This window comes from Cataglyphis hispanica, chromosome 16, assembly GCF_021464435.1.
Source record: "Cataglyphis hispanica isolate Lineage 1 chromosome 16, ULB_Chis1_1.0, whole genome shotgun sequence".
NCBI lineage: Eukaryota > Metazoa > Arthropoda > Insecta > Hymenoptera > Formicidae > Cataglyphis > Cataglyphis hispanica.
In genome coordinates, this window is record NC_065969.1 from 5,126,697 (window position 1) to 5,151,596 (window position 24,900).

Below are 24,900 nucleotides of genomic sequence, written 5' to 3' on the forward strand. Positions count from 1 at the left end.
GTATTAATAAAATTTCAAGTTTGAAATGATATATAAATCGTCGAATGATAATTATGGATAAGAATCATAAAAAATTAAAAGAAATATAATTTAAAAAAATTTTAATTTAAATTAAAAAAATATAACTGTTAAAATTGAAAATACTTGAGTAAAATATCTGTAGTGTTGCAGGAGATAAAAATACGTAGTTTAAACTGAATCGCTTATACACAATATTTTTCTAATTTGTTTGTAATAAGACTATTTAATTGTTCGATTTTTAAAATCAATTTTACATCATTAAGTAATTTCCCTTGATTAATAATCAAATTATTTGATGCAATAGAAAGGAAGGGATCTGTAATAGCGTTTCCTTATGATAAGAGCGCGAATTTTCGCGCGAGATTTACGGCAATCTCCGATCTCATGTCAGATGAGTGGCGCCAACCGTGGACTTTTCGCGAAGTCATAGAACGGATTGCCATTGTGCAGGCGTTCCGCTGGACCGCTCGCAGCATCCAGGGTATGTTGTGCGCCGTCGCCAGCCGATTCCGCGACGCGCAAAGCGCGAGATGAGAATCGGAGCGAGAAAGAGAGAGACACAGAGAGAACGTTTGAAACGCGAAATCTCTAACGAGGAACACTCAGAGCCACGCGAGCGGTCGCGCGACACGGTACGAGCGTTTGAACGCATGTCGTGTCAACGACGTCGCGTTATGTGCATCGAGAAACGTACGAGCCACGCGAGGCTCGCTTGTGCCGTTTTGTTTCTCGTGGCAATTGTTCCGCCGCTCGGTAAGTGTATCTTTTTTTTTTTCAGTTTTTCACTGAGAGAAGAAACCATCTTTTTGGAGAAATTTGAATGTTTCCTTGCTACAAACATATCGAGCAGTCTCATGCTAGCAACCTTCTGATTTTTTATTGATTAAAAATGTGAAATTTATATCAAAGTATTATTTATAGAATTATTGCACACATTTAATTAATATGTATATTTAATATTATGCAAACAATTAGTTTGCATTTATTTTATTCTTATAAAGTTTTTTATCTGTGTATATATAGGATGAATAATTATTATCATAAATTAAATTATTTGATTAATAAATAATTTGTAATAACAATTTTATTTTTAATTATTAAAAGAATTATATAATTTATTATTGAATTTAATTAAATTATTTTAATTATTTTAATTAAATTGTTATACAAGTTAATGGAATAATTTCATTTTAAAATATAAAGGCACAGATTAAAAGAAACTATAGAATTAATAAAAAATAATAATTGATTAGATGACTTGTCTCTAACTTTAGATAGTGATCAATCTTTCTTCTTTTAAAATTGATAAGATTTGATTCAATCTCAGAGCATGTCAGCCTGCATCTACGGTTTAATTTATATGGCGTGCCTGAAAAATAAAAAATTGAAAACCTTGTTTGCGCTCAAGGGCTTAAAAAAGTTAAGACTATATTATATATATTTATAAAAAAAAAAATGAGAATACGAGAATGAGATATTGTAATAATATGTAAATTTTTTAGTCTTGCAATTTTTAAACACACTGTATTTAATTTGCTTCCGAAATTAGCCAGCCGAGATTTCAATTTTAATCGCACTTTAATCTATGGCTTGATAATTTGAGAATTATTATTTAATCAAATTTATGCCGAGAAAAATTGAGAATCATTATCCGATCAAATTTATCTACTATATTTTTAAGAACGGGAGATGCCTATTTCAGAACAATGCAAAACACTCATTTGACACACAACACACTCCCCCATGTTTTCCTCGAGGATTATTTTATCTTTTTCATAATATAAAAGAATGGCATGGGAAAAAAGCACAGCATTTATTTACATTAAAAAATTTCCTTCAGGCTTTTATTCTCTGAAACATGAAAAAATATGTCCCATACCATTCCTTCCGCTCGATGGCTCGTATCTTAAAAGTGAAAAATAGCCCGCTACATCTTGGGGGAAATTCTCTTGTCGCACAGAGCGACGAGAAACTTCATTCCAACCTCGGCTTTCCCGCTACGAGCGACTTGAAACGCGGTCTGTTAATTTTCACGGTGCATTGTGGACCGTGTAATCACAATGAAATGCCAGCCCGCCCCTCATCCCTCGTCTCAACGTCTTTCTATAGCTTGATGTAATTAGTTTTGCCGCTGGACGCGTATTAGCAGATTTACGAATTAACATTAAACCGACTTTTCCTCCTTCTCTCTTTGTGTATATATGTATATATATATATATATATATATATATATATATATATATATATATGTGTTATATATATGTATATATATGTTTCGCTTAAAACGAAAAAAAAAAAGAAAAAAAAAAACAATGAATGCTGGCAATCTAACTTCGCCACTTAACTCGTTTAGGATTTATGCGCTTGTTGGCACGGTTGGTATATTCGCATGTAATTACGTCGTTGCATATTCTCTGCGCGAAACAGGATTAACAAAATGGCACAAGATTTACGGATAAAACATGCATATATGTTTCTAATGTTCTTTTTAAATATTTTAATGCGTCTCATTAATAATTTAAGAGGAATTTACAGAAATTAAGCAAGAGATTCTAGATTGAGAAAAAAAGACTCTAATATCTTGAAGCATTTGAGAAATATATATAGAATATAGTTAGTATTATTCGGCAGTAATTTGACGATGATTATAAATTTTTCTAATTTATCTAACTAAGATTGCGATAATTGTAATCAGCGTTGCAGATCAATGCATTTTATTTTTCGTGTGCGAAAAAGAGGTCTTGATATTTATATAATTTCTAGTCTTTTTTTTTTTTTTTAACTCGAAATGTTATCAATGTTCGTAAAATTCCGTGCGACGTAAATATAATCACCTCGTAATCGGTTTTTCTCATACTTCTCTTTTCGTAGACAGTCGTCAAATGTTGAATGAATTATTTCGTCGTGAAAAGGGAAAAAGCTTAGCGCGTAAATGCGGAATAATTATAGGAAACGCCGCGCCGTCGTTCTCCATCGATCGCGATCTCGGTCGGCGGAATATTCTTTAGAGAGGGATATTTATCCTTTACGTGAGGGAAAAGTCTTTTTAGTCGAGCAGCTCCGCTGCCGGAAATTCATCTCGTTCGATTGGCGATGCAAGGTATACCGGAGGTAATCTCCTCTCCCAAGCGTCGTGTGTCATAAGCGAAAATTGACAAGGGATCAAGTGACGAGGGGCTACGTTCCGTGCATTAGCGCAATACAAGTTGATGGAGAAATTCCCTTGTGACGTTGGGCTTATCGTGCTCGCAGGTAAACGCGATAAGTGGCGTTCGCCAGGTGTCGCGGCAAATTCCGACGAGCAGCCCCTAAAGCGTCATTGATCCCGAATTATTCCAGACGCGTCGATTATCCATTCTGAATCCGAAATGATCATCGTCGTTTCTCCCTCGATATCAAATTATATAAACGCGCGAGAAAAATTGATCGAAATACACCCGTAAATTCAGGCTATTCATTCAAAAATTAATAATCGAAATCTCCGGAACACGTCGCTCGGCTGATGTTGATGTTTCGGCGAAAATGTAAATTTAAAGGTGATGATCCGTGAATATTACAGACGCGGAATGTCATGCTGGAAGCGCAATGTCGTAGATGGCAAATGAAAAATTACCGGCGCACGTGCGACTACGACGCGCGTCCTCCGAAATATCCTCATTTATTCACGCGAGCGCTAGCGTAATGTGTCAACGTTAGTTTTGTCGTGGTAGCGCGAAAATACAGATGAAATATTCAAGGCGACGGTCTCGATTACTGATTCCGATGCTACCACTGTCAAAGATTGAAACATGCATGCTCCCACCGAAATCGCTTCGTTCCTGTCGAAGGCGTTACAACGATGCATGTAAATTGCTTGGATCAACTTTTCGCGTATCTTCGTACATTTATGCATTAATGATTCAACAAGATAAAGTCTAATCGCGGTTTATCGTCAATTGAAAATTATATAGACATCGTTTACCGCTGATTGAATTTAATTAAACTTTTGCGACAGAATGCCCACGCTCTCTGTTTGGTCAGAGCTATTACGATAGAGAAACGAACGAATTACTCTCCGCTGCCTACGGCAAAGCTTAGTTGCTCGCTTTAATTGCTTCTGCCAGTTCTCTTCTCTCTCTTTCACTCTATTTCTCCTTCATTTTCTCCGCCTTGTCGCACACATTCTGTTCTTTTATATTTCCGATAAACCGTAGCGCGGAAAAGACAATCGATTTATAAATAGGGCTTCTCAAAGTAATAATTACATTGCGAACATACATATCCTAAAAAAAGTGCACTAAAATATACTGCTACAATTCTCAAATATCTTGTAAAAGATAAATAATATTGTAAAAGATAAGCAATATTGTCATTTTATTGTTTTTGTTTACTTATGTGCATCATGTATTCTTTATATCAAGTGGCACTACAATGAGTTATTATTATTGGATAATTCAATATTGAAATTAAATGCATTAATGTTAGATTAATAATAAGAAAGAGAAATTTTTAAAATAAATTGAAGTATACAAATATGTTCCTTAACAGTTTCGCATAAAATGGCAATAATGGAGAGAAAATCGATTATCGCTAGATTATATATCAATTGCTACTTGATATCGTCTAGATTAATCGAAGATGCTTCTTCTCTCGCTGAGCTCTCTCATGATAAAACGGCGGAGGAAAATGCGCCCAGTTTCGCTTCTTCCACAAATTGAGATCCTTCGTGAAAGTTTCGAGTATAATCCACAAAACTTTTCCGGGCATCCGACAGGCATCTCTTCGTTAGTGAGATTCATTTGCTGCCTGAGAGAATATAAAAATAAAATTGTAAGTCTATTGAAAAAAGAAAATTATATTCCAGAAAGAAGCGCGTTCTCTTACTCACGCGAAAGATCCTTCGTATAAATCATGCTCGCCTCATTCTCGGACAACGTACAAATTTAAAAGACTTTTAAAAAGTCATCGAAAGTACACTCCTTCCCCCTTGAAAAATTTAGACATCCTTTGCACGTCCTTCGGAAATCTCTCCTATTCTCTCCTACCGTTCAGGTCTCGATCCTTTCTATCTCGATTCGATTTTATCGCCGGTCTTTTCGCGCATTAAAGAATTTCCATATCGGCGACGAACGCTTCGCTCGACGAAGCGAAATGACGGCCGGGGACGACCGATGACTTCCGTAGTTCAGCGCGGAGTTTCATTGTAGTAACAGTCGAAGTTTCCCCGAACCCACTCGTGGCCAAGTGCACGACTCCGGGAAACTTCACAATAGAACTTGCGCATTTTCGCCTCGCTGCCTGCAACGCCCGCGGAGATGCGGGGAAGAGTCTCTCCCCCTTTTTCTCCACCCTTCCCCTCACCCTCCTTATCACGTATTCTCATCCCCTCGTGTCGCTCGTATCGCTTGCCGTTTCGGCCGATCGGCTTAAGGTCGAATCCTCTCGTTTACAGGACTCTGCCAAAATGCCGAGGCACGCGGTACATTCGGGAACGGGGGACGATCGGATCTTTCCGGCGACGAACCGCGCACTCTGCGAACCCATCAGCAGTATAGGTAAAGTATATATTCGCCTGAGGTTCTCCTCGGCCGTAAAATGTACTACTTCTCGCGCTGGATTTTTCCTTCCCGAACGCCGTACGATGAAGGAAATCCAGTTCACGCACGAGTAATACGAGAAACGAGATTCTTTACGAAGATTGAGACCCATCCGGGTTTCTCTCAATTCGATGACACATGCTTTGTGTCTGATCAAATGGAGATGTCAGCGAATATCTTTAATAGAATTACACTGTAATTATAGTCCCACTGTAATCATAGGATCAAAGGTTCATCGTAATAGTATCGTCAAAGTAACATACAACGGATGATCAATTATTATCAATAATGTTCGCGAAGAAGATTTCGATTGTTGATGAAATAATTTTTTATATACAGCTTATTATTATATCGCCGCTCTTTGATTGCTAACTATATTGGACTGCTTGTTGTTAATTTTTTGCCCCTAAGAAAAGAAATTTTTTTAAGCAATTGAAATGCATCTCGAAATGTTTCAATTGCGTGAACACGATTCTCTTTGCGCTTTCGATGATTTATTTAGCGGACTATTTAGCAGTACCTCTTTTAGATCTCTTGTTTCTCGCGAGAACAAAGTTGCTTAGAGCTATTGTTATCTATTAGCCGGGACGCATCTTCTGAGGAAATGGAGGTGCTCGAGAAAAACAGAAGGATGCTCTCGTCGCAAGGTGTTATCAAGGAACCGGGGGGGATGGAAATGGAAGCAGGGACGAGGACCCGCGGCGATGAAGGCAACAAACATCTCCTTTGGTCGGAAAATGGTGCGAAAATTCCGCTTCTTTGGCGAAACGTAAATGTCAGTGAGTAAAATCGCGTCTTCTTAATCATGAAAAATGTATTACGGGAGTAAAGAAATTTGCAAGTAAACGAAATTATATTTCGAGTGAGATATATCTAAATGAGTGTCTCCTGATGTTATTCCGAGAATTTTTCCTCCTTACACAAATTTACGCGTCTTTTTCCCACGGATCGTTATATGTTTCTCATCCCATTTAAACGAAGAAATAATTCAAATTTTGCCGATCGATTATAATTATTTATTTATTATACGCGCGCACCCCAATTTATCGTTTTAACTATGACAATACTTTTTTTATTTTTGCTATATTCCCGACAGCAAGTTTGAGTAAGCAGCAAGAGGGCAACTTTGGAAGTCGAACACGCAAAAAACGTCGTAGAAGTAAGACTTCTGGTGTCGAGGATCGCGTACATGACATTACCGAGGATAATGGCGAGAACGAGATATCGGACAGGCGGGATCAATCGTCGCGGAAGAGGAATGACCCTTTCTCAAAGTCAAGGCCGAGGAGTCGAGAAGCGCGAAAATCCCGTGCGGAAAGACGAAGGCGGAAAAAGAAAGAGAGGAAGGAGCGTAATAGAGGAAGCGGGAAGAGCTCGCGGCAAAACGACAAGCGACAAGATGTGGAGCGAGGCTCGTCGAAGCGTGAAGAGACGACCGACACGTCCAAACGCTCGATCGAAAAATCGCCGAACGTCATCGCCGATCGTTTGACCTCGTTGGCGGAAGTTGTCGATGGTGCTACAACATCGTCGAGTCTCCAGCGTCATTCGACGCTCGAGGTGACCAAGAGGCTAACAAGAACGACGCCTCGTCGTGGTGTTTACGTGGCCGACACGGTGGAGAGGGAATTCTCCAAACAGCTTGAGATGGAGATTTCCAAGTCGACGTCGAAGGACTTGTCGATTCTGGACGACGGTATTTTCGATAGCTCTCCGAAGAAATCGAGCGGACGAGATGTCGAATGGAGTGAAGTCGACGGGAAAAGTATGGACGAGAACGCTTCGTCGAACGGCAAAATTGGTTTCAGGAACTCGCGTTACGATGCCGAGAAGATGCTGGGTTATTCGAGGACCAAGGAGGATTTACCGATCCTCGATCTGGAGAATGAGGTGCTGGAGAGGACCTTGAAGGACTACAACGCGTATATGAGGCTGAAGCCGGCGTTGTTGCCGCGCGAATCACCGCCGCCGCCGATTCCTCGCACCTCCGGTCCTCATCCGCCGAGAAAGCCGATAATTAATTCGGACGAGAGCGACGACGAAGAAACAAGCACGGAAGTCACTGGCATGATGCGGGACGACAGCACGAGCGGGGATTTATCTTGCATAAACGGGACGTTCCTGCCGGCGCCTCTATCTCGCCACGCTCTGATCAAATATGTAAAGTAAGTGCTCTCCCTTCTCCTTATCTTCCATCATCCGTAATTCAATGCATGAGATAATCTTAGCATCTCTCAACGATTTACACGGTTGCAATATGAGATATATACGTGATGTTCCAGAAACGTGTTCTACGTTTTCATTTCAATCAGATTTTGCGAGCGTTTTTCGAATCGACTTTTTATTTAATCGAAACATTGATGAATCTAACTAGTCGATATCTTTATTTAATTATTTAGCTAATAATATTGATTGGCGGAGGAATTTAATCGAAGCGAGATTTATTTCAAAATTGCAATGACATCATTTCTCTCGCAACTCGAGGATCGAAAAATACGTTTATTTTTGTGCCCATTTGACGTTAACGCTATATTTGCATAAAATAGGATTTTATCGTAAAAATAACCTTCCGTTCCTTTTCGTCGCATTTATAAAGGTCCTCGACCCCGGGGCACGAGTATTTGGAAGCCGATTACGAGTGTGTGCCAGGCTACCATATGGCATCCTCCACGAGCCGATTAGTCTGCAGGAGTCGTCAGTGGCTCGGACAGGTGCCAAAGTGCGAGATCAAGCAAAACCCGGGCGGGATATGTGCCGAGGCATCCTGCGAGCAGGATTGCAACGAAATTAACGGGCGTCCCGTCTGCTCCTGCTACAAGGGATTCAGATTGGTGGACGGCCACAAATGCATCGGTGAGCTGACGATTTTACTCGCGCGCGAGTAATTATTATTAACGGCGCACAGATTTTTCCTGGGAATTTTTACGCCCCCGTGCAATCTATTCGTGCGAAATTTATATAACATTTTTCAAATTTAATTTTGGACGTTTGTAATTTTTGCACTTTAATTTTAACACGGAATTTTAATTTGACCCTTTATACCCTGTATAATTCATCATTTTCGTGTAAAATTCGTGCGCCAGATTTACATTATTTAAATATCTCTGCAGAATATATCTGCACGCGATGTTAATTGCATTTGTGCGATGGAATAAAAATCATCATTAAACGGCGAAATAAATGTGCGCCTTATTTATTGCATAGACATCAACGAATGTTTACTGAACAACGGCCACGGTCCTTGTCAGGACACCTGCCGAAATCTTATGGGAGGATACAAATGCTCCTGCGAGGGTCTGCGCGACGCATCACTAGCCGCTGACAATCACACGTGCGAACATGACAAGCACACGGGTCCGTGCAGCGTCAACAATGCTGGATGCTCTCACACGTGTTTGTCCACGATGGGTCGAGTATTCTGCCTGTGTCCCGACGGCTTTATCCTCGAGGATGACTGGAAGACTTGTCAAGGCAAGTAACTTAATTAATTAGACGCGATTGATTTTATATGGGATTTTGCATATTAATTTAACTCTCTTGTAAAATGAATATCTCTGAAAAAGAGAGATATTCTTTCCGAGAATAATTTAATTTTAACAATATCTCTCTCTCTCTCTCTTTCTCTTTTTCGACGCGGATAGCCGGATGCGATTTATATGGCGTTTTACGTTTACGCGATCGAAACGAAAATAAATCTTCGTGAGATATCGGGGCTTTGCGATGCACTTAGTCGAGATTCCGCGTGCAAATATTCACGGAATTTCAATCGTCGCGCGTATTTTTGTAACGAAAAAGCATCGTGACGCTTTTTTGACAAATGGCAATCATTTCCCGTAGATGTGGATGAATGTTCGGTGCCGGATCTTCAGACGGAGTTGTGTCGCTACGGGTGCATCAACACCCCGGGTTCCTATCGATGCGCGCAACCTATGGAGCTGAAGGATCAGCCAGTTTTGGACAAGCTGTCCATCACTTGCCTGCCGGGTTACGAACAGACTTCCTATGGAACGTGCATCGGTGAGTCGGATAATGGAAAAAAAAAAAAATCGATTTTCTCGTTCCTAAAATATAAAAAGTTCCCGTGTCTTGTCGATAAACTATTATAGTATGAGATAGTCATAAAGAATAAAAAATAACACTGTTAATAATAAATCAATAACTAATATAATTTTGCAATAATTTCAAACTCGTTACGCATTCGATTTTCGTTAAAAGCTATTATTAGAGATATGTCAAAGTTTGAATGAGTTCTCTCCGATGCTAGTTTTACGTCAGACTACATCCGTGAATTTATTGTTGGACGTCGTAGATATACTATACTCGAATTAGAGCACACGGATGAATCCACATAAATTTTTAGCACGGCTGTTTAAGTCAAGTTAAGCTAATATAAATTCCTACGCCGTTATCTCTCTCCCTCTTTCTCTCCTACATAAGCTCACATTTTCATCTTTTACAATAATTTTTAATCCACGTGTACACTGTGTGATTTTTCAGCTTTCTTTATTATGGCACGTGTATTCCGCACTCTATATATATATATATATATATATATATATATATATATATATATATATATATATATATATATATATATATATATATATATATATATACTATATATATATATATATATATATATATATTTTTTTTTACTTTTCGCCTCGTAAAAGCACTCTGTGAACCTCTTCGAGCTCCTCTCGCACGGAGCTCGCGCCAACATCCGCGCCATTTAAGTTCCTTCGATCGCAAGCATCTCTCGGACGATTCTCTCGTACGATTCCGGACGAAAGTGCGCAGTGGCTTTAGTACTTCCTTGAGGAAATCCGAGTTGCCTCACGTGCCTTTCTCCGCGGCGGGGAGCAAAGTACCGAAGAATCGTAATCTCACGGCCCCGCAAGGACGATACCTATATCACTACCGGCTCCTTCCTTAAAGAAAGATAGAGGAAGATGGAATGCTTTTCTCTCTCTCGCCAATCGTGCATTCCTCGGGAGAGTAACCTTCTTAGGAGTCCCGTGCAGGTTTCTCCCTCAATACTTTCAAATATCTCGATGCGGCTCCTCGCCGTTTCCACAAATGCAGCCCCGCTGCAATCCGTTTTGCAAGACGCGCGCAAACGGGATCGGAAAAACGCATGCTTTTATCGGCATTTTATACGGCGAATGCTTTTGTGGCTTTTTCATCTCTCTCTCTCTCTCTCTTTTTCTCTCAATTTCTCTTTACACGTAATGTACTATGAAACAAATAGTAGCAAATTTTTTATATTAGCGTATTTGTGAACGTTTATAATTGTAGATATTTTTAATAATTTCGTGCAGTTATTATCGCCCTTTAAACGAGTAGAGTATGTCGAAATATTACATATTTTTTAATTTAAAATTTATAATTGAAATTTACATATTTTTTCGTACGGTATTTTATTTTTTTTTTGTACGGTATTATGTTGTATAAAATTTCCAAAGAAGATATCGCGCAATCTCTCTTTCGAGCTCACGCCACCGACATACACAAACTCGTAACTGGCAATCCAATTTCTCGGGGCGTAAATCCGTCAATTACAATTGACGCGGTCGTGAATACCGACAAGAACATTACAGTTCGGTTGATACAACGTTACACAGGCGTTCACGTTCGCGCGTCTGCGAATCTTATTCCACGGAAATTCAATCCATTTCCGTCTCCTTTTTCCTCGCAACCTCGGTCGTTAAATAGCGAGGAAATTTTACGTGAACGGCATACCAGGATGATCGGCATTAGCCAGTCGCATTGAAGCGGAGCTATTGCAGCGGAAATGTTGTGTATAAAATACCAAAATCCTCAGCTATTTGTCGAGCAGTGCGTAAAATGTATCTTAAATTTAACGCAATCGATAAGATATTAAGTTCTCTTTAGAAGATCAGAGGAAGTCTGAGAATATTTTTGAAGAAAAAGGGAAGATAAAAAGGAATGCGAAACCACATGCGCTCGAGCGATTCCGCGTAATGTCGCGTTTATGAAAATCTCTCATATTGCCGCATCAAAGCGAAATTCTAATTTTGCCCGCAAAGACCCCACGTGCGCGTGCGTTTTGTCTCTGGAAAAAGTGGACTATCGCGATGATCTTACAATCTCCGGAAAATTTGAAAAGAAAGGCCGAGGTGTCGGTTGAAGGAGTGTACTGAGTGTGGATTTCGGGAAAGAGCGGGGGGAGGGAGGGAGGGGGAAACTGGAGCGACGATGAAAGAAAGAAATTCTTTCTCTCGGCGGTCTCTCGTGAGCAAGATTTTCTCGGTATAAGAAATTCTCGCGATAGTAATATTCCCCTCAAATAAGCAAATAAACCTTGTCCATATATATATATATATATATATATATATATATATATATGTTTCCCCATTTTCACGAGGAAATTCATATTAAATGAAAATTTATATTAAAATGCATATTAAAACATTTACAAAACGCGAAATGTGCGAGATGAAAAAGTGCGAATACAAATTTTACATTTTAACAACTAATAATAAATAACAGCGTTGTGTGTGTTATTGTTGCAGAAAATTTTGTTTGATGGTAAACGTATTAATTTGTGTCGCGGACCGCTTATATATAGTGGCCCGAAAACCTTAATTTTAATCAATTATGAACAAAAAAAAAAAAAAAAAAATTAATTTTAAATTAATTCCGCTGCTATAATTAAAAGACTTGGAATTATATGGCCCACCCTATACATTTTCGCGCAGATTTATAGATCGTGAAAGCAGCGAAAGTCGAGTGCTCTCGGCTATCATTGAGAGTGCTCGAGGCAATAGAGCGCCTCGGCCACTTCGGTCAATTTAGCGTAATCTCGCCGACGATTGAAAGACAGATCGGGGGCCAAAGAAGAGCGAGATCGCCGGTGAAGGAGTCATTACGGGCGCGAATGAAAGAAGCCTTGTATATAACGCTTAAGTGTGATGTAGCGAAAACGATCGGTCTGATCTGTTAAGGGACCGTCGCGACACTCGTATAAGAAGGCGTGATTGCACGAAGTCGAGTCTAGATTAAAGATACAACTCGCGTCTATAAAATTACTCACAGCTTCCTAATCAATTGCACAAAGTGTAACGTGTGATCGTCTGACTGAAAATGAGATAAATTAAAGAGAGAGAGAGAGAGAGATTAAATTCAAAATACGAGATAGAGTAATAATAATAAAGATGCACTTCATTAATGAAATCAATGCATCTTTTTAAATAATTGATATGATGTTCTGTATGTTAATGTAATTACATCGATACTTTAATAAGCTTCATCATCGGACTCCTTTTATATTTTTAGATATCAACGAGTGCGCGGTTGATAACGGAGGTTGCACGGAGGTGTGCGAGAATACAGACGGTAGCTTCTTCTGCGCTTGCGACGGGGATGAAAAAGCTCTGTCATCGGATGGAAAATCCTGCGTAGGTACGTGCTCTCTTTTGATAAATCACTTTCCATGCCCCGTTCATATTCGAGCGAAACACGACGTTGTACGTGTGCGCGTGCAATGTATAGGGTGTTCCGGCATCCGTCGCGCGTTTCCCTTCGTCTACGCGAGTTTCTCGACCAATTTCAACTTAACTTCTCTCCTCCTCCATCCGAGAAGTTTTTATTCAACGTCATCCTTTTGTCGCAACTTCTTAACGTTCAATTATGTGTAACTTTATAAATTTCGAAGCGCGTTTTTGACGGGGAGGAGTACCGGCACCCGTTAGTCGCGATGCATCCGCCAGGATAGCATTATGCAAAGCTGTCACGCAGGAGTGACTTCCGCAGATGCGTCAGCGCCTAGGATGGATTCTTCCTCTCTCTCTCTCTCTCTGTTGCATTGGTATTTGTAATTCCCTGCTTCATGTACATATCGTATTTGATATGTAGAAGCAGCTGATGCGGCAGCTGACATGTAGTATTGCGTCGATGTGTAGGATTTTACTGCACGTACATAGATTACGCGCGAAATCTGCGCGGTTTATGAGCCAGACGTGAATGTTGAGTTCGCATTAGTGCACGCTGTCGGTTCAAACTAGGTGCATTTAGCGCAGGACGACGAATGAGTGAATCCCTCACCGATGAATAGCCACTAAATATTCACGGCTTATTTCCGTGATCGTAATTTAAATAATATTATTTAGAGAAAAACACCGCCGTGTTTTTCCATTCTATTAAATATATTGGGAATCAAACTTTTAATGTAAATAACAATCAATATTCGATATGAATAATTTAATTGAGATGACACTTGGCATTAATTTGATAAGAATATTTTACAATTTTTGATGTCTCGTGATAAAATTTTTTCGGTTTCGATTGAAAGATATAATGGAACGTATTATTTTTTTCTAAAGATGACAGAATAATATTTTGTCATTACTTATATCATGTTTAAAATTCTCTAAAAAAAAAAACGCAGTATTATTTTCCAAAATAATATTATATTAATTATGAAATTGCTTTTTCATGCGGTGATTAAATTACGACGCACAAATTACAATTCGGATTTTTGTCCCGTTGGTTGCAGACATAAATAGCATCGAGTGTCCACCGTTAAATCCGGTCGGTCGTGGTTATTTAATATGTTCGCGATTAGCCACGTCCAAATTGTGGCGAGACAGACGAAAAGTGCCCAATCGACCCGGCACGAGATGCTTCTTGAAATGTCCTCGTGGATATCAGCTTCGCGAGGAATACGAATTGACCTGTCGATCCGATGGCACGTGGGACGGATCGGAGAACGGAAGATGCGTCCGTGAGTATGCAAATTTTGATAAAAGATATTTTGTCGCGAGAAAGATAGCAGTTTTTCTCTTTCTTTTCTCGATCTTGTTTAAAAGCTACATCGGTATCTGGTCGAACATACTTTTATACATAGACACAGATACAAAAATTTTCAAGTAAAGTGCAAAGAATTTTTTTAGAGGTAATTTATTCGCTCTCTCTCTAAAATGGAAAATCTGTCATTCCCTTTTTATATTTTAATGGAATACGCGAAGAGAAAGTAGCTCGCTTTCTCATAGTGTCGCGTGAGAAAAATTGAGACGACGAGATATCGGCCAAGGAAGAATATCTCGCACGTTTCTTTGCGACAGGATATAGCAAGCCCCGATTGGAATGTCCGAGGGACGTCGTAGCCGAATTACCGCCCGGTAGGGATGAGGCGTTCGTCACCTTCGATCAACCGGCGACGGATCTCGATTGGTTCCGATACGTGCGATCGAAACCATCCTGGGGTACGCGTCTCGAGGCCAGCCTGAAACCCGGAGTGCACGAGATTACGTTCTTCGCGCGACACCCGGTATCGAAGAAGCAGGCCAGCTGCGCGCTGCGCATTATCATCAAAGGTAATTAATCTGCGCGGATGCGTGTTAACGACATATTACGTATAAATGCGATAACGATGGTGATTCCTCCTCGTTCGAGCGCTCGCGATAATGACAGCTCTCTGTAACGAGCGAGAAATAGCGATTATTAATTTGTAATTGTATTATAACAGAGCGCGCGCGCCAACCACCTCCTCGCCTTCCGACAATATATGTGTGTATACATATATATTCTTCAAAATTAATTCATATTCCATTGAATTCTCGTTTAAACGACACGGAATATAGAGTGTAATCTTCCTAATGCAAACTATTCCTCAAATGCATAAACTCATTAATTTTCCATCATTATTATAAAACAGAAAATATTTATAAATGTTTAAATTATATACGTAAATAACAGCTTTCTAAAAACAAAATTATTTACTCGAGGAGGTCGCTTATATTACTCGATTAATCCATATACCCTCTTACATTAATTAATCCGGATTATAGAGATTGCATTCTGCAGAAGGTACCGGATACACGTCTCTTGAACTTTGCAAATCTTGATTAATAACGGATGGAAATAGAGGATAACACACATAGATCGGCTAATCCTATCGTGGAGGAGAACACATGTTAAATAAACTGCAACAGAATGGAGAGCGCTGTACATCACTTATAGCAGCCGTGAACTCCGCAGTTTCTCGATGATTAACAGCGTGAGATTGAAATATTTCCCCCTTTGTTTACGTTTCTCAAGATACACGAGAGCTTCTGGATTTTCGCGAAAAGATAGTTGCCGTGCGAGCGTGCAATTACATTTCGCGTTCGCCTTCGGAAAAGAGATGAGCAAATACATATCGCGCGAGTTTGGCGAATTATTAGATCGTCGCGTGCAACAAAAGCTTTCTCTCGCATCGTCCCTTGATACTGACATCATTTCAAATGCGTCCTATAAGAATATTACGTCTCTCCCAAGGCGCCATCAGCGGCGTTCACCCCCTGATGTGCATCCTGCTGAGACGTGAGCGAAATACATTTCAACGGTTCGTTGTATCGCGTGCGAGTTAAATCCTTATGTAATTCTGAATAAACTTATTCGTTGGGATAAATTATCTTACACGTTAAGTTAAACGCTCACTACTTACTTTTTCTTTTTGTTATATAATATTCCAATCTGTCTTTACAGATTGCGAATGAAAAGAATATATAATAAGTCATTTAAAATGCTGTTTAATGATATTTTATATTTCAAGAGAATATTTGGAAAGATTGGACAAGGAAAAGAACAGCTCTCCTGCTGCTCATTTTATTTTTCTAAATAAGTTTCTTTGAACGATTTAACATGCCAGCATGCGAGCTTGTTTAACCGAGCGGCATTTCAGGATTATATTCAGCGAATCTTGTACAAAAGTACAGAGCTCTTATTTATGCGTAAAAGTAAGTTGACGAAACTAATTTGATGCAAACTCCAGCTTCATCACTGACACTTGAACCGACCGAGTTCTCTCCGGAGGAATGCTGGCCTGATTTTGCGAACAAATCTACGCGCAACTTGAATCGCTATTTCTTTCTCGCGAACATAACGAGTGACGGATTTGGCGCATGAGTAAGCAGCTTTTCTGCACCAATGTGCGCACGATACGAAAAATATCAAAGTACATCTTTTCTCTCTCTCTCTTTTTTTTTTTTTTATAAGATCATAAAAACATAATTTTTCCATTCAGCTCACTCGTTCGTTTTTAAGATAAAAAAAAAATGTAAAATTTAGAGATGTAAAAGCATGCGCGTGTGAGAAAGCTTGTTTTTTCCATTTTCCCTTTTTCTCACGTCACGTTATGCGTGATGCTCGAGAAATGAATTTCGCTCGCAGACACGCGAATCTGCGCTTGTATAATATCTCGCGTTCGCCAACTCCCGCTCGCCGATTCATCATATGACGACGATGCGGAAATCGAACTTTCTCACATGCCGTCTGCGTCTCGATTCGACGAGTTTTCTTACGGTCCGCAATTTCCTCGCTCGACGAAGAAGGGCGACAAGTCGAGCGCGCCGCGAGGGGGAGGGGGGCGGGCGGGGCGGAATCAGCTGTTACGTCAATTTGCTAATCTCTGAACTCTAGACGGCGAGGCACCGAAAGTCAAAGATTGTCCGGGGGACATCGAAGTCGTCGGGAGAAATGGAACTGCGATCACGTGGACGGAGCCAATCTTCACGGATAATGTCAAGGTGACGCGGATCAGTAATAATGAGGTAAGATTGGATATGTATAAAATTTCTCTCAATCGCACACGATGGGAAAATACAGCTTTTCGCTTGTCTCTTGATTTTTTGCTGTTGTGTCATTAGTTGTTTATAAACACGAATGATTACAATTAGCATTTAGCGGTGTATTATTTTTACAAATTGATGTCTATACATATAATTGTCCGATAATCACTATTAAGCATGTGATTTTCGCCTCTAACATCATCGACACAGCGTTATGAACAAAAATTGGATAATATATCTCGATAACCAAGCGATGTTTATGCATGACACATTATAAAAAGCTTCCCTTCGATACGTGTTTCAACGATATGCATCGCATTACGCTTGTTTAATAATCGCACCAATTGCGATTGGATGAAAAGCGATTTTCTCCCGTTTTCAGTAATCATTAATAGTAATTTTACAAGCGCGGAGATCACCCATTATCGAGGTGATATTATCCGATGTAATGTCGGGAGATTGGCATTTTATAAATGTGCGAAAATTTTCTGATAAATATAAGCGCGGAATAAAAATGGATTCGCACACATATACGAATGCTTTTAATACGCTTTAATCGTGCGGTAGTGTATGTGCAATTACAATTTCTTTTACGGAGACTGTGACGCATCGAATGATTGATTAATTAACGTCAATCTGAAAATTAACCGCGACATCGTATACGCGTACATTATTAACCATTTAATTAGCTTATTTGTTAACGCACTCGATTATTACTCGAATTTTATAGCTCGGTCCCCGTGATTCGTGAGCCCGAAAACGTGTTCATTTGTCTGATGAATTGTGTAAATTTTTGGGCCGCAAAATACGGAGAAAGAGCATAGAAAGAGAGAGAGAGAGAGAGAGAGAGAGAGAGAGAGAGAGGGAGAGTGAGAGCGGATTTTCGCAAAGTGGATTCGTTCGCGAGCTCCGTGAAATTAGTTAAGCGTAATTTTCCAGCGGGAGAGATGCGAATTTCAGCGATTAAACCCTCGGAAGCGTGATCTTGGCGCGCGCCGAAAATTTTCGCGTAAACTTCATTGCAAATTTTCATGCACGCACGCACGCACGCACGGCAAATTTTCTCCCTCCTTATCGTCTAAGCGCGATAATCTTTCATCACCGCCGATTTGTCCGCGACGGTATTTTTTTCCGCGCAGAGCCCGGGTCGTCGCTTCGATGTCGGCGGTCACAGGATCGAGTACGAGGCGAGTGACGAGGCCGGTTGGTCGAGCAAGTGCGTCTTCACCGTGGTCCTCCGTCGAGAATAAGCGGCTGAAGAGACAGGAGGAAGGATCGCGACGGGGGGAAGATGAGGAGGGAAAGAAAAGAGAGACTAAGTGAACGAGAAAAGCAGCGCGGAAGAATAACGATAAGGTAATATAAATGGAAATGCCTACGGGACTATACGGGACGCCCGTCTCCTTACATAGGCCCCGTAATGGATTCCGTTTTGTCCGGCACGATTACACGTGGAAGAAGAGAGAAAAAGAACGGATATTCCCCTCCTTTCACACTACTACCCCCTCCCCCACCCCCACCCCCTCTTTTCCCCCTCACCCCGACATCCGCGCGACGTGATAAAGTTTTTAAAGTAGGAATGGAAGTACATCTAACGAGTGTAATCACACTCGATAGTTTTATCGACTGCCACTTTTGATAGCGTAACGATAGTGTAGTAACGTTATACGACATTTAAAGAAGCGATAATAATATTTTACGTAGAGGAGAAGAGGATAGGGAACGAGCATATACTTCATGATCTCTTGAAAAAAAAAAAAAATTATTAAAATTATAAAAACCTCCACGATTTATATTCAATTCGATGTTTATATCACGTATAAAATTTCCAGCGTATGTAATAAAATTAAACATCCGATTTTGCGGCTCAACCATCGTGTATTCCTGCCCTCGATTCCCTTCCCCCCTTCCCCCGCTCTCCCCCTCTACGTAATATAATTTTACCTTGTAATATAATTTTTATCGCAACCGCAGATGGTTACATTCTCTCTGGTATGATAATACAATACCGCGAAATGTAGCGTAAATGCAAAATTCGCGTTATCGAGTCGCGCTTAAATGGAAATTAACAGTTACGTTATGTCACTATCTGCGAGAATTGCGAACTTCCACGTATGATATAACATTCTTCAAATATTCCGCGGTAATTAACGAGGTTGCGTCCTTCGTATTCGCCGCTAGCGAATTCCTTTTCCGCTGATAAGATCCCCATCCAATGCACCGGCTGACAGATTGCACGATAGACAGGATCAACGCTGTGTATCTGTCAAAGTCACACATGAGCGAACTGACAGTGTTAAGCGACGATAATACTGATGCAGAGAGACGCGCGCGCGTTAAATGCATTATCGCTTTATCGGTCTCGAGATAGCGCATTTTGCGAGATTTTTAAGTGTCTTATCTTTATCGATATATACATGAGATTAAAATGTATAATAATGTCTTAAATATTATTTCTACTCTAAATTTTACTCAATTTTTTTTTTACTCTGTACACTCCTGATGTTAAATAATGTCAGGTCGCAATCTTCGTATTTCTTCGTATAACAGGAATATTAATTGAATTTTTCGATGATTTTTCTCTCAAGACGCAATTAACAATTGTTATTTTTTTTTCATAATTTTTTAATTACTCTTGCCAATCTTTTTTCAACGTCTAATAATTTCGCGTGTATCGTTGGAAAAAAAAAATCGTCGTCTCTCCGTCGACTTTATTTTACATTAAAAAGGAACGATGAATAAAAAATATTCTTAAGGCAATTCTTGCGAGTTTGCAGAAAACGCGAAAAGTAATCTCACCAAGTACGGTCGCAATAAGTCTGTACACAGTTGGCGCGAGGAATAATTAACCGCCATTTAATTACAACGTTGTTCATGTCGCACAAGCGCGAGCCATGTATAAATATTTACCGCGGATAGAAACTTGATTTTCTTAACATTTAAAGCGCGCCAATTACGACGATGTTGCTTTTCTTCGTCATTAATTTATTGTATATGAAACTGACAAATATAGAGTTGGACGACAAGTACACGTGTTTTTGCGGCGCACAACTTATTAATACGCATTCCCCATGTATCAACAATGCTCGCGCTTGCGTCACCGATCAATTAATAATGCTCGTTGCGAGAGCAAGCGGTTTAACAACCGCGGACTGTAACCGCGATGGTTTCGCGGCGCGATATGGTAACGTAAAGGGATAAACCGGGGAAGAGAGCCAAGCTACCCTGAAAACGAGCTCAGCTCGCATCCAAGTGTAATTTTGCGCTACAAAGCTCATAAAAATTGTTAAACATTTAATACACTCGCGAAAAATAATTGGCTTAGAGCGATCTCGATTTCTCTTCTCGGAACAAGATGAACTTAAAAAAAAAAAAAAAGAAAAAAAAGAAGACTCATGTCTCATGGTTCCGACGCCAAGTTTATCCCCAAGTGCGATGTAAACTATCCTCTCGACGGAGTGTGCGATAGCGTAGATAAGACACAGATAGATTTTACTATTTATTAATACTCTCCTCTACGTCATTCGCATATCATTGTTATCGACAACGATCGATTGTCATCGTACGACATTATTATAGATGTACAAAATTTATGTATCAAATATATACGTGGTGTATACATACATATACATGTGTGCGTGCGTTTGTATATTACAAATATCGCTAAACTGCATAAATTGTCACGGTAGATGCGATCATATTGTAGATATTACTACAGTATAAAAAAAAAAGGAAACGACGAATTCTACGAGTTATCATTTATCGACGCGCCTTCAATTCCCCGAAATCTTATTTTATATCTACTTATTTATTCTTAATAATCATATGGCAGTTTATATTACTAGGTACCACTAATTCATCAGTAGCTTAACGCGTAAATAATTACCGCGGTAAAACTCGGATCTTGTCTGAAAATCGTAATGTGGATTGTCCGAGAAATTTCAGAAGTATGAAAATTTCATAAAACAAAAAATAACGATTGTAATAGATTCTTCATAATTCGCATCATTTTTTATCGCGGGAAAAAAATACCGGGAAGAATGAAGAGTAGACAAAAAATCACTTATAAAATCAAGATTTCTACATACATACAGTTACGCACATATTTCTACATCGCTCTTTTCAGCATTAATTAATCAATTTGCATCGTGCAAGACGAATAAATAGGCGCACCGATGTATGTATATACGAACGCGAGGCAAGATTTCCGCAGATGCTCCCGCGGCGCGATTTACGCGATAGAATTTTCCCTTACACGAGCGCCGAGTTAACTTACGTGTTCCCTTATTACACGTCGTTCACGTGGCCCTTTACGTGCAACATTCATGCCGCGGCGGCAATATTCTCGTCTCGACGCGGCCCGTACCGTAATGAGTCGGTGGCGAAACTACGTGATCGGTCCTCGTGGCGCGTTGCCGATATTGCCGCTGAAACAGCTGCTGCTCCTGCCCTTGCCAGGGCTGATGCTGTCGCCCGGGGTGTCGATCTGAGAACATATTCTCCCGTTATCGACTATCGCCGTATAAATGAGGGAAGTGAGAGAGGTATAGTTATGGAAATATTATTTTAAGACCATGAAGAGGGAGAAGAGAAAAGGAACATTCTCACATTCATTCCCTTTATAAACACAATTATTGAAACATCATTTTACAAGAGATATAAAAAGAAACTAATTTCCTGAAGCTTCTTTTTTTTTTTTTTAGATAAGAGTAAAATTAACGTTTGCAGTTTTCAAATTTAGAATAGAAAGAATATACGTAATTATATGTGTAATATACAGAGTGAGGCTAAACGTTCTGGCCCGATGTTGAAATTTAATTTTGAACAAAAAAATTTTCTATAAACATGACGAATTTCGATCCAATTTGAAAGATAATTTAATTTTCTATAACTTTTGTTTTTAACTAATTTCTTAAGGAAGCATTTTTCGTCCCATATGTTTATCGGAAACTTTTTATTCAGAATTAAATTTCCTATAGTCTGACCTGGAATGTTTGAGCACACCCGGTATAATTATATCATATAACACTATAAAATAATTATTTAGATAGATGTTTCAATGTGAGTTTTTATATAATGCTAATCGCGCTTCAACTAAATGTAAATGATCTTCGAGTAAATAGGTCAGATAGTCGGCGCTAAGAAATGCTCGTCTAGATGCTTTTAGATGGAGTCGTTGCGAAAAGAGCGGCGGGTGAACAAGGGAGAGTTCAAGTGGCAAACAAAAAGCATCGAAATGCCGTCGTTAATCATGCGAAGTCAATGTACGTCAGATTACTAAGATTGATTAGGTATACCGAAAGCCCGATGCATCAAAGGGTACTGAAAAGGGGGATGAAAGTACATTATAGCGATGATCCGTGCAGCTTTGTGACAACGTCATTAATATAACGATTCTTCTAATATCAAGTTTTCTTTATGAATAAAATGCAAGTAGAACTTTAAATTTATAAGTGACAAATTTTTATTAATAAAGATAAATAAAGATTCAATAAATAAATTCAGAAATTTGTCTGTTCTTTAGAAACGAGAGGACTCTCTTCTCCGATCGTTATTATCATTATTATGTCGTGACATTATTATAGATAGAAGAGCGCGAAAATGACGGGGCAACCTGGTTTTATCTTCGATAAGTGACTGTCGTTATCCCGACGGAAAACGCTTTCAGTCAGCACATTGTTGTTGTCCCATTTCCTTTTTATGTTTCATTAATAAGCGGTGACGCTAACTCGCTTAAGAGATTGCATTGCGAACCGTCCTGCGTATGTAAATCATGCGGCAACATTTTGCGGGGAAAGAGAGAGAGAGAGAAAGAGAGATAGCTATTTGAGGCGTTCATTAACTACTTTGCGGTTCGCCAACAGCACTTAGCTATGTCGGTTCATTGTTACATCGCAGATGTTAGTTCTCGTTGTAAATTGCTCTATTGAATAATCACTGAGATTATACTTGGTGTTATAGTTATACGCAAAGTAATACAAAAAAGTGAAAACAAGAGGGAAGCCCAATTTTCTTAATTAGTATTGCAATTATAAATTAAAACAGCAATATTGAGAATTTACCACAATATTGCGAAGATAATTAATAGAAAAATCGAATTACTCATGCAGATGCAAAAATAATAATTTCTTATATTATACATTAATATTTAATGATTTTCACGATTTAAATTTTGCTCTATATGGAAAACGAATCTCATATTATTATTCTGGACGGCATACATAATGTAATATTTGTTAGTGTACTATATATATATACGATTTGATAAAGATAATAATGCCGAGGGAATATAAACATCGATCACGATTCTATTTGTTTGCTCGCCAATTATTTCGCTCTTTGTGTTTTGTTTTAATTATTCCTACTATCAATTTAAACGAGTTTACATTCGAAACTCGTTACGCTTGGCTTAGTGCCTAACAAACTGCAAATCGTTTTGTATAACAAGGTTTATAATAATTACACTCAAAAACACGATGTAAATGTTGCGTCGATAAAATATGTATGTAATATTTTTACACGATATTTTCCATATTCAAGAACGGCTTCTTGCATAATAATTCGGGATTTCTTTCAATCTTATTCAATACATTTTGTAACTCTTGAGTTTCCTCGGGTGACAAGGGCGTCTTCTGTTCCAACAGAACGGCGTCGGAAAGACTCAAAGACACCAACGACAAGGCGTCCTCTTTATTGTTATCGTCGTCATTCAAGAGGTTCTGCTTCAGCATCTTGATATATCTCTTTAAACCCGAATTCATCACGAGATCCATTTTCGAATCGCGTCGCGGAAGTTGCAATTTTTCGTCCGAATTTATTGTTCCTACAATATCCTGCTCGCGCGTTTTCGCCTCGACCGACGATGCCTTCGAAGATTCGTCGCGTTTCATTTCGTCGACCGCGTCGTTTGATCGAGTATTCAATTTCGCGCCGTTTAATCCGCTTTTCGTCTCGGAATTTGCATCTCTTCGTGGCGGATGCGAGGCGGATTCGTCGCTTTTGGGCTGATCGTTCGCGAGTACGCCGGTTCGCAGGTCCTGCATAATTTTCGGAGCTTGTGACCGAGTAACGCCGTTAATGTTATTAGATTTTATATTCTTCTCGCCTGCGGCCGCCGCTTTGGCATTCGAGACTAGTGGAGTTCCATCGCCCTCATTTGCCGTCCCTGCATTCCCCCGAGGATCGATCCGGGTTATAACTCGCTCCCCGACTTTCTCGCCTTTGGGGATCGCGGATTTATCGGTATCGTCGGCGCGGTTCAACACTTCGGCGGATAATTCAATCTTTGGGCTTAGCGACGCGCCTTTCGATGGACTCTCCGCGCTTCTTAACTGTCGTCTTTCGTCGCGATTTAATTTCGCCGATCTCTCCCATTGATTTTGAACGTTCGGCGATTTGTAACATCCCGGAAACATATGCTCTTTTCTCGCATCGTTATCTCGTCGGCTCGTTAATCTCGACTCGGTCGTCGTCCGAGTCCGGGAAGCTGCGAGGCTCGAAGACGCGGAAGAGACGGCGACTCGGGGATAAACTTGCGTCCGAGCTCTCGACGATAAGGACGACGACACGTTGTAATCGCGAGTAATCGCTGATATTCCCTTCCCGGTCGAGTCGGGAGTCTTCAAAGTTTGCTCGTTATTTTCCATCGCTCGCGCGACGCTTCCGACATCCTTCAATTTGTCCTGCCGTTGACATGGCGGCGACGTCGTAAGACGTTTTCGACGCTGCTC

The 24,900-nt window shown here is 39.7% G+C and overlaps 2 protein-coding genes across 8 annotated transcripts in view; one reads left to right on the forward strand and one right to left on the reverse strand.

The window, feature by feature from the left end:
- The first annotated feature begins 84 nt into the window (after window positions 1-84).
- LOC126855651 (uncharacterized) lies at window positions 85-18,684 on the forward strand. 4 transcript variants are annotated; one of them, XM_050603471.1, is made up of 12 exons: window positions 85-774; window positions 5,453-5,555; window positions 6,180-6,376; window positions 6,694-7,762; window positions 8,194-8,450; window positions 8,802-9,068; window positions 9,435-9,614; window positions 12,897-13,022; window positions 14,116-14,343; window positions 14,684-14,935; window positions 17,022-17,152; window positions 18,310-18,684. In XM_050603471.1, the coding sequence occupies exons 1-12, from the start codon at window positions 552-554 to the stop codon at window positions 18,418-18,420; spliced, it is 3,144 nt and encodes a 1,047-aa protein (XP_050459428.1). In that variant the 5' UTR covers window positions 85-551; the 3' UTR covers window positions 18,421-18,684. The 4 variants fall into 4 exon arrangements, with proteins under 4 accessions (XP_050459428.1, XP_050459429.1, XP_050459430.1 ...); XM_050603472.1 differs by having other exon boundaries at window positions 6,180-6,337; XM_050603473.1 differs by lacking the exon at window positions 12,897-13,022.
- Window positions 18,685-20,645: 1,961 nt separating this feature from the next.
- Window positions 20,646-24,900, reverse strand: part of LOC126855645 (fibrillin-2-like) — a 34,445-nt gene continuing 30,190 nt past the window's right edge. For all 4 annotated transcript variants that reach the window (XM_050603454.1, XM_050603453.1, XM_050603452.1 and 1 more), the window contains one exon: window positions 20,646-21,656. In XM_050603454.1, coding sequence (XP_050459411.1) covers window positions 21,481-21,656 — 176 coding nt within the window. In that variant the 3' untranslated portion in view covers window positions 20,646-21,480. The remainder of the gene's footprint in view (window positions 21,657-24,900) is intronic.